Source organism: Chiloscyllium plagiosum, unplaced genomic scaffold (assembly GCF_037043375.1).
Source record: "Chiloscyllium plagiosum isolate Xiang-an unplaced genomic scaffold, Cpla_swu_hap1 HiC_scaffold_17, whole genome shotgun sequence".
In the NCBI taxonomy this organism is placed as follows: domain Eukaryota; kingdom Metazoa; phylum Chordata; class Chondrichthyes; order Orectolobiformes; family Hemiscylliidae; genus Chiloscyllium; species Chiloscyllium plagiosum.
The window spans coordinates 66,621,306-66,641,431 of NW_028270155.1; the positions used below are offsets into that span (position 1 = coordinate 66,621,306).

At 43.3% G+C, this 20,126-nt stretch overlaps 1 protein-coding gene across 3 annotated transcripts in view; it reads right to left on the reverse strand.

Moving 5' to 3' along the window:
* Window positions 1-318: 318 nt before the first annotated feature.
* Window positions 319-20,126, reverse strand: part of rfwd3 (ring finger and WD repeat domain 3) — a 38,529-nt gene continuing 18,721 nt past the window's right edge. For 2 of the 3 annotated variants that reach the window (XM_087996029.1, XM_043707239.2), the window contains exons 8-13: window positions 10,178-10,406; window positions 9,425-9,575; window positions 7,572-7,748; window positions 5,296-5,510; window positions 4,345-4,562; window positions 319-1,626 (exon numbers count right to left, since the gene is read on the reverse strand). In XM_087996029.1, the coding sequence (XP_087852155.1) occupies window positions 1,483-1,626; window positions 4,345-4,562; window positions 5,296-5,510; window positions 7,572-7,748; window positions 9,425-9,575; window positions 10,178-10,406 (1,134 nt within the window). In that variant the 3' untranslated portion in view covers window positions 319-1,482. The remainder of the gene's footprint in view (window positions 1,627-4,344; window positions 4,563-5,295; window positions 5,511-7,571; window positions 7,749-9,424; window positions 9,576-10,177; window positions 10,407-20,126) is intronic. The other variant, XM_087996030.1, reaches the window with a different exon arrangement.

Genomic DNA, 20,126 nt, shown 5'->3' on the forward strand with positions numbered 1-20,126 from the left:
GGCCATTATTAGTGTCAGCCTCAGTCAGATTAACAGGCAAGCCAATCATGAAATAAATATTAAATGAACTTTGCCATAATGAAAAACAAAATCTGCACAGAAAATCGTTAAGCAAGTTTCCAATATTGTAAATGTAACAGATTTTTGGCTGCAACAGATGCCTGCAAAACTTCAACCCCAGCACACATGGCACTCAGTGGAAAATGATAAAAGCCTAGTTGAAAACCTGTCATGGATCTTGCTGATATTACTGGCTACTATACAGAAATGCTGTTAATGTTCAGTTGTCAAATAAGAACCAGTTGGTGTGCGAGAGGAGAAAATAATAAGACTTTTTTTATTTCAAAGTAATAGTAATAAAATTACTTCTGTACATTATGAAAGTTTGAACTGCACACAAGTAGCACATATACTTTCCATTCAGGTAGACAGTCACAATTCCAGGCAATATCTTACAAAAACTCTCACCAGCAACCCACTGGGCAATGTTTTCTGCAATAAATTAGACTAGCAGGTTTCAGCCCTCAAGTCTCAACCTTTATGGATGTACAAACTCAGTCATTGACCCCTCCATCAACCATAGAATTATTCAATGTCATGTTCATTTCAATATTGCAAGGCAAGGAAAGTGTTTGTTTATGTGGATCTCACGACCAATGGGAATGAACCCAAAATCAAGCAATCCCGTTAAAAAAAAGAGAGGGGATAGGCAATACACAGTACACTGCCTACGACCTCAATGCTCCTCCGCAAATTTGTTGTGGTTCACTGGCTGGAACTCTCTATTCCATTATCAAACAGACACATACAAGCGGGATTCAAAACAAAAGGTGGCCTTCAGTGGCAGTGCAATGGGCCAGCCCACAGCAGTAATAACACAAAGTCCCAATGAATCATTGCTGGTATTCTGAGCTTGCTTAACTTATCACAAAAATTAGTACAGGGGAGATGAGAAGGTCACCTCTCCCTACTCCCAAACAGTGAGAGGAGGAAAAGAATATACACGAGGGTGGAGGGGTCACTGCAAATCACTTAGTGATTTCCAGTAATTGTCAACAGATAGGCTATATAAAAAAAAAAGGGGCATATGCCAGGCATAAATCTATAAGAGGAAAAATGGCCACAAAATACCCAGGCATAGGATTTTATTTGAAGACGGTATCCCTGGAAATGTCACAAATATGAGAACAATGAGCATTCAACAGAAATGAGCAAACCTTTGTAAATAATTACATTTAAATAAAGGCCAAAGTTTTCAATAGTAGGGGAAGTTGGTGGATTACCAGGAGACAACCCAGGTAGGTCAGCCACGTAAATCAAGCCTGAATGGAGGATAACTTAGCTTGCTTAACTGGGCTTGTTTAAAACAGAAAGTGTTTCATTTCCTAGCCAGATCCTGTACAGTAGTTAACTTATAATAGCAGCACCAGAATTGGGCCACCCATTTCCAGTCTTAGTCTATGACAGTAAGCACGAGTCCCATCAGGCCCACTTGTAGATCTTAACCATTTTTTCTGTCAGAGTCCCCAAGAAATTCATGTGATTCACTTCAAAGGGACAGATGTCTAGGACAGGCTGGTCAGCCTGAAGCTTCTGGATGAGTGATCCGTTCCCTGCATTCCATACCTGCCACAAGAAAGTATAAAGTGTTACCCATCAGATACCTTCCAGATGGTGTTGACAGAATTTTAATAGTCAAATGAACAGTGTTTGTCACTTCATCTACTGCAACATCCCACCCAATCCCAACAATCCAGCCTTGCTCCTTCCATGTTTGTGGTTCTAAGGAGCCAAATAGCTAAACGACAAAAAAAAACACATAAATACCAAGAATCATAGAATCCATACAGTGTGGAAACAGGCTATTTGGTCCATAAAGTTCACACCAATGCTCCAAAGAGTAACCCACCCAGACCCATTCCCCAATCCTATTACTCTACATTTCCTCTGACTAATGCACCTAACCGTCACATCCCTGAACACAATGGGCAATTTAGCATGGCCAATTCACCTGACCTGCACATCTTTGGATTGTGGGAGGAAACCAGAGCACCCGGAGGAAACCCACGCAGACACGGGGAGAATGTGCAAATTCCAGACAGACATGAGACTGGACTGGAATTGATCCCAGGTCCCTGGTGCTATGAGGCAGCAGTGCTAACCACTGAGCCCACAAACTATTGTCAAGTTATATCCTGGAAACAACAGCAGGTTCATCACATAATCCAATAAAGATACGTAAACCAAAAAAAAACACCGTTTCCTTTCATCAATGTCAAGAAACTCATTGTGCGTTTCCTGAGAGAGATACTATTCACATAACATATACTTAAACCGCTAATCCCCCACCTTCCACACTTAGAAAGCTAACCCTGTCCATCCACACTGCATCATTCTCATCCCTCTTCCACTGTGCATGCACACACTGGTTTTCTATCAACACCTTGACTCACTTCACATATACACAACATTGCTCGGTTACAGGTTGCTTTTGCATATAAAGGTCATTCTCAGGTAACCTCAGCAAAAGAAAAAAAATCAAACGGGAAGGGCTTCCTCAATTGCATAAGGTGACAAATGGAATGGAAATAAAGTGAAAGCACTATTCCCTGAAATGAAGTCTGCAACGAGTTCAAATATCAACTTATGCAAAACAAATGGCTTTGACTACTCATTTATATTTTAAGTTGAGTTCAATTCTAGGAGTCTTAAACCTCAATTTTCATTGGAGGGTGATGGTGCAATCCACACTGTGTACCCATTATGAAGACATTCATTTCATAGCCCCACACTTCCCAGACCCTGCCTCACGAATTGCGCACAACAAAAATCTCAATTACTGCTGAGAGTACTTACTGCCACCATGTGGATTAACTCAGTATCACAAGCATGAAACCAGAAAATAACCTTAGTGTCACAGACAGAAACAAACATCCATTACATGGAGAGCCACTCAGCATCTAAGCAAGGGCGTCCACTCCAGTTGCAGCTTCACTGCAGACTCCGTGATCATCAAATACATGCATTCATACAAGACACCATTAGCTGCCACTATCTGCAGTGCAATTGAAGACATTACAGAATCTTACAAAAGCCACACCATACCATTGAAAATACAGACTCTCAGAATCACTTGTGTGAAAGAGAGGTAGCCTGTAGTTATCATAGCAGGAAATTGGTTTAGTGTATGGCCAATGATTGTCACAATTAGTTGGAGGTCTACTTCACTGCAACCATTGCTTGATAACAGAATCTGCCCCTACTCCAAGTAGCAGCATGACTGCAGATAACAAACAGCACAAGAGCCACTGGATCAATTTTGCCGTAGTACAGCAATGGATGGTGCACCCAAATGCCCTTTAACTTCAGATAATTTTTGGCAGTGAGTTCAAGTGGACTCCGAATGTTTTCACTCTGATTTTGCTGAGCTGGAGGCCTGCAAATGTAGGAAAATCCTATGGCTGATCCTGTGGCTCAGTTGGAAAGTTGATCTGGGAAAGCTTTAAACTTTAATGTGTTTCTACTCCTACGCGCCTGTTATACAGACTCCTTACCCCCAGAAAGCAACCCTACTTCACAAACACCGGGGAGGAAGAGGGTGGCTGATGAGTTCACAGAGGTTTTGGCAGGGGACTGATATCTGTGTTTTGGGGTGGGTGAATGTGGATGAGGAAAGAGAGGCTGATTAAAATGCGTGCACATGAGTGAGGGTGGTGGAAAAATAGCGACTGAGGGAGTTCACAGAATAATAGTGATAAAGTGTTTCAAAAACACATTTTCATAGAAATTTTGATCTATCATTACATAAACTTTAATGACTCTTCAATATGTTACAATGCTGCTTTATTACTGTTTTGATTTTTCCTGGTGTTTGGGTCATGAAAATTTCCAGGTGTTAAAATGGGGCCACATTGGAAAATAGTTTGAGAAAAACTGTTGAAACAGATTACAGCCACCCTTTGTTTGGATATTAAATGAATGCTGTGGAACTGAGAAATCTGGAATAAAAATATAAAATGTCAGAAATACTCAGCAGTTCTGGAAGAATGTGTGGAGGAAGTTGACGTTCACATTTCTAGTCAATGACCTGTTAGCAACATTGTACTGTGGTGTGTTCTCTGTACACAATGCTGTTCTTTTGGAACCAATGTACTTCAATCACCATTTGGCCAATGTTTTTATGTTGACTGTAACAAAACATATTACCATGTTTGTCCCCATTAATCTATCTCGTAGTTACACTCCAATCTTGAGGACAGAACATCAAGAAACAAAGTTTGAAAACTGCTATCCAGGCAGCAGCTAATAACAGATTAGCAGGCAAAAAAGGATGCCATCACTTACCATAGCACTGTTGGATGCCTCGTCCCCAGCACACACTAAGACACTGCCGTCCTTCTCAGGACTTGCAAAAATGGCATTTTTAGTAAGCAGCTTACATGTAGGGCCCGCATTGAATGTCTGGACTGGGTAACATGTACAAATCAGGTTCTCCAGCGAATCTGGAGAGGGACTGCTTGATAGTTCCATCATAACACACCGTAGGGAATTATGGGTTTTGCCTGTTTCAAAAGAGAGAAAAAAAAAATCAACCATACTTGTTTTTTTCCAATTCATTCATGGAAAGTAGGTGCCGCTGGTCAGCCCAGCATTTGCTGCCTGTTTTGAATCATGCAGAGGTCAGTTAAGAACCAACCACATTACTGAGCGGAGCCACATGCAAGTCAAACCAAGTATGGCAGACTCCCTTCTTTGAAAGGCATTAGTGAACCAGCGGGTTTGTACAACAATCAACAATGGTTACATAGTTGCAAGTAGGCTAGCTTTTTATTAAATTCAAACTTCACCATCTGTGACAATGAGATTTGAACCAATGCCCCCAAAACGTTAGCCTGAGATTCTGGATTACTGATCCAGTAACATGACCACTATGCCATCAGCTCCCCCTCAAGACAAGCAACAATTCACAAATTTGTTTGTAGAAGATTCTCTCCTGCTTAGAGGATGTTTACTCAGATCTTGTTCCGCAAGTACCAGCAGCTCTGAGAGACTAATAGTGAGTAATGTTTTAATGTTGTTGCTGCAGCATACAAAACCATGGCATCATGGATCCTTCACAACTGGAGGCTGATGCTGCCTTCATCTAGATAGAATACTGAACACTACCAGCAGTACACAATCCTCATTTCAGGGCACTGAAGTCAATCATTTACCAACCAAACCAAAAATGTCTAAAAGAGTTAGCATCGATACTGCAATGGCAGACCCTCCCCTCCCAAATACTGCTTCACGTACTTGGCCTGTAAGTAACGAGACAGTGTCGCATTGTGGGTTCAATCTGTATATCTGTGCAGCTTCCAGCTTCCAGGGGCAGCAAGTGCGCTTTGTAAGTGTTTGTAGATTTCTGCTCCCAGAAGCAGCCGCCTTCCAGAGTGCCAGCCACCAGACCACCACATGGAAACGCTGCAGAAGCCATACGTGGGAGATAGGACAGTGAAGTCACAGGACATCTATACAGTAAAACATACAATGGGGACAATATTATTAGCTGCAATTGCTGAAGGTTGGGGAGGGGCAGGAGAAGAGGTACAGAGAGCACGAAAGAGAGAGTGTGCATTACAGAGAGACAGAGAGAGAGAGAGAGAGAGAGAGAGAGAGAGAGAGAGAGCGCAAGCGGGCAAGAGAGCGAGCACGCGTCAGAGACACACGCACACACACACCCTAAAATTGCATTAGGAAAAGGCACTAGCAAATTTGAGAATTACAACCTGGAGCTCAAGATTGTGCAGCTGGTGACACTTCCTGCATAAAGACTTGTCCCCAGATGATGAGAAGAATCTTTGACACACTATGTGCCACAGGATTGGCATTCAATTTGGTTGAATGCCCTATTGTACCTTAATTTATAGTTTAAGTTACTTTACTTATTGTAACATCAATTGCTTGAACTTACATTTAACTTAAACTTTACAATTGTGCAATTAGCTTTAAAAAACTGGTGATAAATGCAAAGTACAAATTCATTGCATTTACTCACAAATCAGCTCCCTTTCCAAAGTCGATAAATTCTTTACTTCCCTGTGCTAGTTTAGACATTTATCTTTTCAAAATGACTACAAATGAAACACAGTCCCTATCAGCAACTTCTCAGTAACTAATTAACTAATGACTTTCCTCTAACATCCCTCAGACATTTTTCTATTCTTCTGAAGTTCACAGTGTCTCTCATGTTTCTGATGCTGATGACAGTCTCTGGGTCCTCCCCTTTTATATGCTATTGCATCAGACTCCGTTCAGGTTGAGGTGGTGACAAAATGTTCCAGTTTGCCAAATTCCAAGAAAGCTGAACACATTTTACTGTATCTGGCCAAAGAGAAGGAGGCAGAGGCGAGCACACAACTTTGGCAGAATTGCCATCTTCCATATTATCAATGATATCCTGCACTGTGTGCATGGTTTTTGCAGGCTGCAAGTCTGTCTGAAAGGTGGCACAATCAGGAGAGTTTTGACTCCCACAATAATACACTTGTGTGACCATACATCGCATATCATCCAGGACAATGCTTCGAATGCTAACAGCAGTCACACTACTTGCATTCTGCAGTAAGCTGCTATACCATCTGCATTTAGGCCATGAAGAGAAATTAGAAAGTGGTAATTGGGTGGACAAGGGTTATCCTTTGACAACACGATTCATGACATTTTTCACCGAGAGGATGGTAGGAATGCACTTTGTGGGAGGATTGAAGAGGTAGGAAACATCACATTGCATTCAAAGGTAAGTGGATGAGCACTTAATATTCAAGGCTGTCGGCCATTTTATGACAATATTCTGGAAAGTGGGATCAGTGCAGAATGTGTCAAAGGACCTCTTTTGTGCCATATGATTTTATGACAACTACAGGGTGTGGGGAGACAGAAAAAGGGTAAGCAGACAAAGGGAATGTTAACATTAGATCAGGAAAAAAAGAGAAGTTAAGTAGGTGATGATGGAGACTGTGAGTAGTTGAAAATGGGTTAACTGTGCTGAAAGCAGCCCATTTCAGATAGGAGCTGGGGTAGTAATAGAAAGTGGGATGGGGGTCACCCGTTAAAGTCACTGTTGAGTCTTGAAGACCATGAGATGCTGTCAGACCTGCTGAGTTTCTCCAACAATTTGTTATTATTTGTTTCAGATCTCCAGCAGCCACAGTTCTGTTTTATTTCTGTCAATCAGGTGACTTCAGCTTGAAAAGTTACTCAATGGAACAGGTGGCCTTCTTCCTTTTCGACCTCCTATTCCCTGATTCAATCACTGTACTTCTGTAAAGAATCTGAAATCTTCTCAGTGAAGGTTTTAGTCACAACTGATAAGGCAGTTACAATTTGAGCATTACAAATTCCAAACGCATTACTATCTAAGGTTTCCAACCTGGACCGTTATGACAAGTGCTGTAACATATCCCCTGGGTGATCCAGACCACTGTGCAGCCAGTAAGAGTATAACAAGCAAGCAAGCCATGCAGAAAGGACAAAGAGTGACTGAGCATACAAGCAAAAGTATAATTTCACTGTGCATTAAAAAGACATACCTAGAGCCCTGTGATGGCAGCTCCTGGACATGGGTTGTCGTATCCCTCATGTCATATATCAAAATGGAACCATTTATCAACCCAGCATAGATGTAGTTTGTGTCATCTGAACACCAGCAGCAGCTCCAGACAGGACGACCAGTGTTGTAAGTCTGAACCACAGTGTTGGCCATCAGGCTATAGAGACAAAAATTAACAGGGTCATTGCAAGCACAGGATGATGCACGGTCAATATCTTGTGACACTTTGCTACAGGCAAGAAAACAATTTTGACAAAACCTGGCTGCAGTTTTGGACAGCTCCCAGGGAGTGGCAGGACGATGGTTTTTAGGAGGTTCATGGCTGTAAACCCTGCCTAATTTCAATCTGGGCATGATTAAGGCACAAGAGGTCAGCCTGAGGTTCCCTCAGCTGCTGGTTCTTTTTGGGATGCAAGAGATACAAATCAGACCATCCCAGTTAAATCATGCTGGCGGGTCATCTTCCAATTATCTCTTTCTTCTTCAACTTCTTGCTCGGCCATTTTAGAGGATATTTGGGAATATGGGAGTCCAAAAGTAGAGGACATAGGTTTAAAGGTGAGAGGGGAAACTTTTTCACATAGAGAGTGATGTGTGTATGCTTTGAGTTGCAAAAGAAAGTGAAGGAGGTGGGTACAATTACAATATTTAGAAGGCATCTGGATGGGTATATGAATAGGAAGGGTTTAGGGGGATATAGGCCAAATGCTGGCAAATGGGACTGGGTCAGATTGGAGTGTCTGGTCAGCAGGATGACTTGGACTAAAGGGTCTGTTTCCGTGTTGAATGGAATAAGAGTTATCATTTGCAAGCCAAAGCAGGGAGGTAAGGTTCATTAAATGAAGTACGATAATAAACTAGTTGGATTGTCAACCTGACAATTGACATCATTTTTGTGGTGGTCACTTATAACTGGATATATTGAATAATGTTTTACACCTTGCTATAATGCAATTCAAGTTTACAACAGCTGGAAATGTAAATCCAGTTCCAGAATCACTTATCATAGAATCCCTACAGTGAAGGAGTAGGCCATTCGGCCCATCAAATCCACACTGATTATCTGAACAGCATCGCACCCAGACCACCCCCCCTCCCTTATCCAATTCCTGTAACCCTGCATTTCCTGTGGCTAATCCACCTAACCTACACATCCCTGGACACTATGGGCAATTTAGCATGTCTAATCCACTGAACATCTTTGGACTGTGGGAAAGAAACCAGAGCACCCGAAGGAAACCCACACAGACACATGGAGGATGTGCAAACTCCACAGAGACAGTCACCCAAGGTTGGAATTGAACACTGGAATTGGCGCTGTGAGGCAGCAGTGCTAACCACTGAGCCATGCTGCCCCTGTCCTACTGAGCTCAGAATTCATATATCAAACAGGAACCAGTCAGATAGCAAACTAATGGTCTCGGTAAAGAACTGCATAAACATGTGATTGAAGAATGAAGGCTGCCCTTTGAACCACACAAACGCAAACAGCCAACACCTTCAAGACAAGAGGTCATCTGCAGTTACTTCTGCCCAAATAGCAGTGGTGGATTGCTCCTGGAAGATCTAACTGCCAATTTTGTTGTTGATGAAAACAGGAGGTCCAAAACAACTGACTTAGCCAAACCCCAAAGGCTACTGTATATCAAGGAAATATTTCATGACGAGGAAGTGCACAAAAAAAAACAAAGAAACACAGACTACCTTTTCCCTCAGTGCCTAAAAACAGAAGTTCTTAGATACTGCCCAAGATAGAATCTTATTCACTTATCTAGATGACAAGAAAGAAAACTATCAATGGCTTTGATCCCTTCCAGCTTGATACTGATTCACCTGGTTAATTTGACAGTGTTGTCCAGAGATGCAGAAAGGAGGACACTGTCAGGGCGGTCACTGAATGCCAGACCTCGGATCTGTTTAGAATGGATGGGGATGTATTGAGTGCTGCGGAAGTTCATCCCACTTATCTTCTTCACACCACATCCTGCATAGCAAAGAAATGAGGTAAGCCAGAATGGCAAAAGTTGAACTATTAGGAATTGTCTTAATTGCAACGCGACAGCAGAGTTTCAGGAAAATTGGTCACCCAACACTATTTGGCCTCTCCACCAGCAGCCCTGCCATAAAAGCAGATAGCCTGATCTAGAAACAAGATGTGGGAAGTACTCAAACGATAATGTTCTCAACAAATTCTGCTGAGTTAAAAGGACACATCTCTTTCGTGCTCAAAATCTTTACAAACTGGGTGGACAAATCCAATTACAATCTTTAGCAATAAGGCTGGTCAATGCATCAATATCATAGAATAACACTTCTCAAACTGCAAGTTTTATAAAGTAGTCTGGAATCACAGAACTGAGGGAAGAAAGGAAGAAGAGGAATGAGTTCACAGCAGAGAAGAGATTAATGCAGAACAAGGGGACTGCTAGAGGAACTAATTTTTAAGTTAGGGGAAAATGAATGACTAAAACTTAAAGCAAGACATTTTCAAGGAGAAAATAAACCTTTTGAGAACTGTGATGTAGATGATGGTCAACATTTAATTAGGAAGTAGTCGACAGTGAGATAAACACTTTGAAGGCTTACCAGGTAGGAGAGTTGTCTGAGGAGAAGGTTGAGACACAACAAGACAGGTCATCAAGGAGGAGTATGCCATGACTCGACAGTTCCCACTCTGTGAAACAATGATACCTTTCTCAAACTGGTACTTGGACTGACTTTGACTGGAAATGATATTGCCTGTTAGGGAATTACTGGAACTAGCAGAACCTTGAGAAGCACTTGGACCATGTTTAGCAATCAGACATCTCAGCTCCTGTAACAGCAGCAGAAAAAAAAACATCAATGCCATGCTCACAAAACAAGGAAAGTTTAGTTATATAGACATGTGCACAACCCAACATAGTCAGACAAACACTCCAGTCGACAGTATATTCAAAGTATATTCAACCTATATGTATATAGGAATTATTAGACAGCTATCTATACATCCAATAGTGAACTCATTACACACAGCTATCTTCTGCTCTGTTTAAAGTAAAATGCCGCAGATGCTGGAAAAAAAGAAATGAAAACTGAAAATGCCCGAGAAACCCAGCAGATCTAGTAGTGAAGAGGACTCATTGAAACATGGTGACTCCCTCCTCTTCACAGATGCTGCCACATTTGCTGAGCTGCTCTTTGACTTTGTTATTTCTTATTTCATGCTCAGATTCCTCTGAAATGTTGGGTCTCTGTTCTACAGCCCACTCACTGTTTAACAAATTCTCAACAGCTGCCTCAAGTGTTACTTTCAAGCTTCATCTCCGCTTATCTATCCTTCAAAAATACTGCATGCCAGATATAGCTACATGCAGCAGATATCAACACATGGAGCTGTACACAGAGGTAATTCAATGTAGAACTACAAACATCAGGCATTAAACATTATGCTGAATTTAATCCATCTTCCTAACTATTTTTTGTTCAGACTTAGTTGTTTGACCATGAGCAGAGCTCAGGATTTGGACCATGACTGTAATGAGTGTCAATAAACATTTGATTGAAAGCAACATCGGGATCATCATCAACTCAGCAACTACAGAACATTACACAGCTTTAACAATGTGGATGAAATCTATAGATTTGAAATCACCTTAAATCAGCAGACTGATCAACAACGCAAATGATGCCGAGCATAATATTAATGTTTTAGGGTTCAGGTGTTTGCTTTGGATAATCTCAGATACGAGGGATGATGGAATTTCGTTTGAAATAAATGGATTGGATTGGTTTGAATACTATCTACTGAATGGGTGAGGTTGGCAGGAATTACACATCCACAGAACAGCATTCAGCATTTCTACAGAATGTGATTCAAATTTTGGAAACTTTCTCTGTCCACAATGAGACACTACACTATTAAACAGCCCAACAAAATTGAAGTACCTCTGGTCAAAAGCTCAAGAACTTCCAGAGAGGATAATATTTCCAGTTATGGAGAGTAAACTGCTGGTTCGCTGTGAACATAGTCTCAAAGAGCTGGCCATTATAATGAGGCTGCTTGCAACAGTCACTGTATGAAACAGACAGAAACTTCTGGCGTTTGTGCACATGCAGCTAAAACACAGAAATTTAAACTGACGCGGTCAGTGCTATTCTGGCCCTCTGACGGATATACCAGTACAATATTTACAGCTTCAGCTCCAAATGTGATGACAATCATGATGCAGCTGTGCACTTCTGTTGTCACACTGAATAACATTAAATTTTAAACAAAAACAGAAGAACCTCCGTAGGCCTGGCAGCATCTGTGGGGAGAAAGCAGAGTCAATGTTTCAGGTTCAGTGACCCTTCCTCAAAGAATTTCGGATTTTATTTCAGATTTTCAGCATCCACAACTCTTTTTTGTTAACTTAAAATTTAACTTTGTTCAAAGAGCAAGGGGACCACAGAACGAGATAATCAATCCGTAAGTTTCTTTGCAAATTAGAGCTTGATGGCTATGGATACCCTGGTTACTCTACAGGAGCAGTGCAATGTTAAGACTTGTAGACTATTTTATAATCACCAGAGCATGAACAAAGAACAAAGAAAATTTACAGCCCAGGAACAGGCCCTTTAGACCTCCAAGCTTGAGCCAATTCAAATCCACTGTCTAAACCTATCGCCCAGTTCCTAAGCATCTGTATTCCTCTGCTCCCCACCTACTCATGCATCTGTCCAGACGTACCTTAAATGAATCTACTGTGCCTGCCTCTACTATCTCTGCTGGCAACGCGTTCCAGGCACATACCACCCTCTGTGTAAAGTACTACCATGTGTACCCCCCTTAAACTTTCCACCTCTCACCTTGAAAGCTTGGGCTCTCGTTATTGAATCCCTCACCCTGGGAAAAAAGCTTATCTCTATCTATCCTGTCTATGCCCTTCATGATTTTGTCGATTTCAATCAGGTCCCCCCTCAATCTCCTCTTTTATAATGAAAACAATCCTAACCTTCTCAACCTCTCTTCATAGCTAGAACCTTCCATATCAGACAACGTCCTCGTAAACCTTCTCTGCACCCTCTTCATATCCTTTTGGTAATGTGGCGACCAGAACTGTACACAATATTCTAAATGCGGTCGAAACAAAGTCTTGTACAATTTTAACATGATATGCTAGCGCTTATACTCAATACCCCGTCCGATGAAGGCAAGCATACCATATGCTTCTTGACCACTCTATCCACCTGTGCAGCTACCTTCAGGGTGTAATGTACCTGAACTCCCAGATCTCTCTGCTCATCGACTTTTCCCAAGGCTCTTCCGTTTACAGTATAGTTCACTCTGGAATTAGACTTCCCAAAATGCATCATCTCACATTTACCTAGATTGAACTCCATCTGCCACTTCTCCGACCAACTCTCCATTCTATCTATATTCTCCTGTATTCTTTGACAGTCCCCTATGCTTTCTGCTATTCCATCAATCTTCGTGTCATCTGCAAACTTACTGATCAGACCAACAGTGCCCTCTTACAGATCATTGATGTAAAATACAAACAACAATGGCCCCAGCACTGATCCCTGTGGAACACCTCTGGTCACCTTTCCCCATTTCGAGAAACTCTCCAACTACTATTCTCTGTCTCCTGTTGCTCAACCAGTTCTTTATTCACCCAGCTAGAACATCCTGCACATCATGTGACTTCACTTTCTCCATTAGTTTACCATGGGGAACCTTATCAAATGCCTTACTAAAGTCTATGTATGTGACATCTACAGCCCTTCCTTCAATCTATCAACTTGGTCACAATGAATTTGCAAAGGAATTTACAGACGTTTTGTAACTGTCTCTGGGCTGTCCTAATCTTGCAAATAGTTTAATTTTAATGCAAAAATTGTGGTGGCCTAGTTACTTATCTCCTGCTTTGAACAAAGTTTTAAGCAACTGACTCAGTCATTTTTGTCACATTCAGATTAAGCTCTCAACTTGTGCAGTCACTAACTGCAACACTTCACCTGCTGGTATGGCCAGTAACCAAAGCTTTGTTTGAACCCACTGATTTCTGTGAACTTGAACTTTTTACATACCCTTGTTACTGTTAAAAAGAAATTAAATTGTTAAAACTTATTTAATTCCTCTTCATCTGAGTTCTAAAGGATCCTCCCTTCATTCTGAGGCTGTGACCTCAGGTCAAAGTCTCTGACTAGCGGAAACATCATCGCCACTTCCAGTCTTCTATAAGTTTCAATGAGATCTCTCCTCATCCTCCGTGGAATACAGATCCAGAGTCCTCAACTGCTCCTCATCTGACAAGCCCTTCATCCCCAGGATCATGCTGTTAACCTCCACTGAACCCCATCCAAAACCAACACATCCTTTCTTAGATACAGGGCCCAAAACTGGTCACAGTTATCCAACTGCAGTCTGACTGAAGTACTACACTGCCTCAGCAGTACATCTCTGCTCTTGTATTCCAACTCTCTGAAAAGGAATGCAAATATGGCATTTGCCTTCCTAACTGCCAAATGAATCTGCAAGTTAAATATACAAGGAGTCTAAATTCCAAGTTCCTTTGTTCTTCAGACTTCTGAAGCCTTCCCATATTTAGAAAACACTCTACATCTTTATTCTTCCTACCAAAGTGTGTAACCTCACACCTTCCCACAATGTATTCCAAGTATCACTTCTTTGCCCACTGTCCTAGCCTGTCCAAGTCCTTCTGCAGCCTCTCTACTTTCTCAGCACTACCTGATCTTCTACCTACCTTGGTGTTACCTGCAAACTTAGCAACAATGCCTTCAGTTTCTGCATCCAGATCATTAATATATAACACAAACGGACCCCTGCAGAACTCTAGTCACCAGCTGCCATCCAGAAAAAAGATCCCTTTATCTCTACAGTCTGCTTTCTGCCAGTCAGTCAATCTTCTAATCATGCCAGTAATTTGCCTCTAACACCATGATCTCTTATTTTATTTGGCAGCCTCCTGCATGGCACTGTGACAAAGGCTTTCTGGAAATCTACATTGATCACATCCACTGACTCTCTATTGTGTAATTTGCTTGTTACCTCCTCAAAGAATTCAGACAGATTTGTTAGGCCTGACCTCCCATTGAAGAAGTAGTGCTTACTCCACTATATTTTACCATTCACTTGCAAGTATTCTGCAATCTCCTCCTTAATAATGGACTCTCAAATCTAACCAACAACCAAGACAAGGCTAACTAGCCTAGGACTTCCTATATTCTGCCTCCTTCCCTCTTAAACAGGGGTGTTACATTAGCCATTTTCCAGTCCTCTGGGAACTTCACTGACCCCAGTGAACCCAGAAAGATGACCACCAATATCTCCACATTCTCCTCTGCTATTTCCTTCAGAAATCTGGGGTGTAGTCCATCTGGTGATTTATTCACCTTCAGCTTCCCCTTAATGATTGCCTTTACGCTCACCTACGCCCCTGACTCTCTTTTTTTGTTATTCCCTTGCAGGACATGGGTGTCACTAGCTAACTGTATCTATTCCTTCATGACAGGGGAACTTCGATTATCTGAACGAGATGGGAAGGCACTATTTCGTTCAGATAATCGATGATTCGGGTAATTGGGGCTCGGAATGTTTTTTTAAAAGTCTTCTCCCAGTTCAGGAGACTAGCAGTAGCACACAGCGCATGAGACCCTGCCCCCAAAACCGCCCGCTCCCGTCCAACACCCCCGGCCCCCCAACTCCGTCCAACACCTCCCCCGGCCCCCAACACCACCCCTCCCTGCCTGCCTCCCCCGGCTAACATCCCTGCCCTCAACCGTCCAACACCGCCCCACACCCCAAAATTGTCCCCCACTCTCAACACCAACCCCCGCCCCCAACCATCCAAAACCGCCACCCCGCCCCCAACACCAATCCCGCCCCCAACCAGCCGTCCAACCATCCAACACCGCCCCACGCCCCCAACTGTCCACCAACTCCTAGCCCCACCCCACAACACTGCCCCACGCGCCCCAACTCCGCCCACGCCCAATTGTCCACACTCCCCGGCCTTACACCCCAACTACCCCAGTCCCCCAACCGCCCCCCACCCGTCCAACACCGCCACCGCCCCCCACAACCGTCCAACACCACCCCACGCCCAACTGTCCACCAATCCCCCACCCCCCAACCGTTCAACACCGCACCACGCCCATGTGTCCATCCCCCCCCCGGCCCCACCCACCCCCCCCCAACACTCCCCCCGCCCCAACACCGTCCCCCCAGCTCCCACAACTGTCCAACTCCACCCCCAACCCCCACAACCACCCCCAATAGTCCACCACCCCCTGCCCCCCACAATCGCCCAATACTGCTCATGCCCCTCAACAGTCCACCACACCCCTGGCCCCACCCTCCAATACGTCCCCCAGCCCCCCACAACTGTCCAACAACACCACCACCACCCCCCACAAGTGTCCAACACCGCCCCCGCCCCCAACAGTCCACCACCCTACGCCCCCCAAGAGTCCAACACCGCCCCACGCCCAACTGTCCACCACCACCCAGCCCCCAACACCTAACACCGGCCCCCCGCACCCCAACCATCCAACACCACCCTCGCCACCAACTGACCCCCACCCCCCAACACGACCCCTGCCCCAACCGTCCAACACCTCCCCTGCCCCCCAGCACCACACCCCCGTCCCCCTCAACACCGGCCCCCATCCCAGTACGGTACAACACCACACCCCACCCATCCAACACTGCACCCCGCCCCTAACACCCCCCACCCCCAACTGGCCCACAGTGCCCCCCACCCCCCAACTGTCCAACAGTGGCCCCCACCCCCCAACTGTCCAACACTGCTCACCACCCCCCAACCCCCAACTGTTCAACACTGCCCCCACTCCTGCCCCCAACCGCCCAACACTGCACCCCGCAACACCACCCCCCACCCCACAACCGTCTAACACTGCCCCCTGCCCAATACCACCCCCCCGTCCAACCGACTGTCCAACACTGCACCCCGCCCCCAACTGTCCAACACTGCTCCCCAAAACCACCCCTGCCCCCCAGCCCTGTCCACACTGCCACCCCCCCCCCCCCACCCCAACCCCATCCAACACCGCCCCCAAACCCATCCAACGCTGCTCCCCTTCCCCGTCTCTGGGGCAGCAGCACTGGACACCAACAATAAGACTGCTGGTGCTGTTGCTGCCTTTGTGGAGTAAGTCTCGAAATAGCGCGCATGCACGCGCACACACAACTTTTTCCTGCAACGTTTTGACAAGTTCCACCTCTGCCCTGTACAGGACAATGTTGGTCAGATTATCTGGGGAAAGGGGGCAGGGGGGGTTTAGGGTTCACCATTCTGTATAACTCCAGGGCAAGTATGGGGAGAGAGGGCAGGAGGTCAGTCATTTGGAGACGGTGCCTGTTTGATCACTGTTGGAGACACGTCTTTGATGCAATGTTTCTATCGGGACCTCGAGATCTCCTTCGGATAATTGGTATTCGGATGATCGAGGTTCCTCTTGTATCAGGGGAAAAATAAACGCTGGATATGTCAGCACTGAATCTGAATCAGATGGCGGCAAAGGCTTTTACCCATCATCCTTTTTACATGTGTATACATGTTCAGGCAATCCATTTTTGAGATGGAAATCTGAAGTGCCAAGGTGACCACAATAGGATCATTAGGCAATTAAGGCTAACCTGAAGCCAGTGTGCAAGGGCCAATTCAGCAAAGTTAGGCATATGCATGGGGAGGCAGCAGCACTGTGCTCATATCACTGACTAATAATCCAGAATCCCAAATTAATATTTTGGAGACATGGATTTCATTTCCACAATGGTAGATGGTGAAATAGGAATTTAAAAGACCTGCAATTAAAAGGAATGGTGACTGTCAATTGTTGTAAAGGCCCATTTTTTTCATTCATGTCCTTTTGGGAAAGAAACCTGCTATCTTTACTCGGTCTAGCTGACATGCAACTCCAGGCCCTCAGCAACTCTTAATTGCATTCTGGGCAAACCATGCTGGCTTAGCCAGTGATGCCCACATCCCATGAACCAATTGGAAAATAAAGCCAACAGTACTGTGCACAGTGGAATTACTTTATGAATAATTTTGGCCAATTTGGAACTCAATCATTATTTCTGACCAATTCATATGAGTCCACAAATAGGAATACTGACATACAACTGTTGATGCGCTGCAAGAATTATGTGCAATACAATTTAATATTCATTTTGCCAGAGAAAACCTTACCAGGTATCAAATATCATGACCAAACTGGCTTTCATGAAGGATTACAAATGATATTCAGGAAAGAGAAGAAAGAGTAGGGATCATGGTGATTTGGCAGCAAATCTAAAAGGTATACGTGAAAGTAAACCACAGATGCATTTTTTCCTGTTCAGTTACAGCAAATATGCAGAGCTGGGCTTAGAATGAATCATTACAACACAGGCTTTTGGTTCCCTATAAATCGGTTGCTGGGTTAAAGCAAGTTGCCCTTCAACTCTCAGCAGAATTATCAATAGATCATCACTCAATGGAACTACACCTGAAGATTGGAAAGCACCTAACAAGCAGAAATATCTTGATGATATCAACTTTGGTGTGGAAGAAAATTTGACCAGATTTGACACACAATGTCTGTAGAAGCCATTTTTGTCACAAAGCAATTTTTGCAGTAAAATGTAGACTGCTAACGAAGTGCTGTTAGAGCCTAAGCTGCCTGGCTTTAAATAGGCTCGAATATTTGAAGCAAATTTTCTCAACTCCGCTCTCTGTCAAGCACAAACTGTGCAGACATGATGAATAATTCTGTTGCCTCAACATTTACACTAGAAAAGGAGGATAGCTTGCCACAAATCATGAAGCAATTAATACTGGAGCAAGGACAGGGACTGAACTAATGCAAATAAAACATCGATAATTAGGAAATTAAATTGAACAAAAGAATGTCAAATCCCCAAGACCTGATGGTTTCCATATGTGGGCATTAAAGGAAGAAATTAGAGTTTATTGCAGGTGTTTTAACTATAATGTTCCAGAGTTCCCTAGATACAGGAATTATCGCTCTGGATTGGACAATTTTAAGAAGGGCAAATGAGGAATACCAAGGAATCACAGAGCCGTCAGCCAGACATCTGTGGTGGGGAAATTGGTGGGGTCTATAATTAAAGATGGGGTAACTGAACACCCAAAAAATAATCAGGAAGAATCATGACAGATAGGTCATGCCCGACAAAGCTCCATGAGTTTTTTTGAGGTAGCGACTATGGTAGTGGACAGGGAAACGTCTGTGAATAAATGGACTTACCAAAGTATTTGGTGAAGTCCCACACATGTGTCTATTAACTAAGGCAGAAGCCCATGGAACTGAGGGAAAATTACTGACATTGCTGGGAAATTGTTTGAATGGCAGATGACAGAAAGTAGAGATAATGGGCAGGTATTCAAATTGGCAGGATGGTCTCCCACGAGGATCTACGAGACTTCATCAGTTATTCACGTTATTTATTAAAGATCTGGATAATGGCATAGAAAGTCATATATTCAAATTTATCAAGTGCTGATGACACTTAGTGCAGATAATATCGTAAAATTACAAAGGGAAATTGATATATTTGGTGAATGGGCAAAATTATGGTCGACTGACTTCAATGTAAGCAAGTGAGGTTATTCATTCTAGTCTGAAAAAGGATAGAACAGGATATCTTCGAAAGAACTTCAGATGCATTGAGTTGTACAATGCCATGAACAAGTGCAGAAAATAATTAAGACGACTAACAGAATGCTGGCTTAATATCAAGACAACTGGAATATACAAATGCAGAAGTCATGTTGCAACTATACAAACCCTGGTTGGACCCCATGGAATACTGTGAGCACACCTCGGTACACTTTCGGAAGGATTTATTGGTCTTGAAGGGAATACATACAGTTCTATGTTTACAAGAATAATACCTGGTCTTCAGGACTTAACTTCTAAAGGAGAGATTATACAATCTAGCTTTCTTTTCTCGAGAATTTTGAAGGTTAAAGGGTGACCTGATCAAAGTCTTCACATTATTAACAATAAAAGATAGGGTAGATAAAGATAATCTCTTTCCACTGATTGGAGATTCTAGAACTAGGGAACATACCCTAAGAATTAGGGATAAACCGTTCAGGAGAGATGTTCAGAAGACTTCTACACACAGAGGTTTAGAACTCTCTTCCACAAACTGCAATGGATGCTGGATCAGCTGTTAATTTCAAATCTGAGATAGATAATTTTTTTTAATTATTAAGCAAAGGTATTAAGAGATATGAGCCAAAGACAGGAGTTAGACCACAGATCAGCCATGACCTCACTGAATGGCAGGACATTTGTGATGGGCTGAATGACCAACTCCTGTATCTATGTTTCAAACTGTGAACTGTATGTACAGGTTTCTTATTCAACTACAGCAAGATCAGAAGAATTGTACTGAAGCGTACAGATAAGAAATACAACTGCTCAGACACATCGACTTGTTGTTGTAGTCAAATGAGTACTGTATAACCAAAGTACAAATGGAGGAAAATCAGACAATACATGCACAGAATCC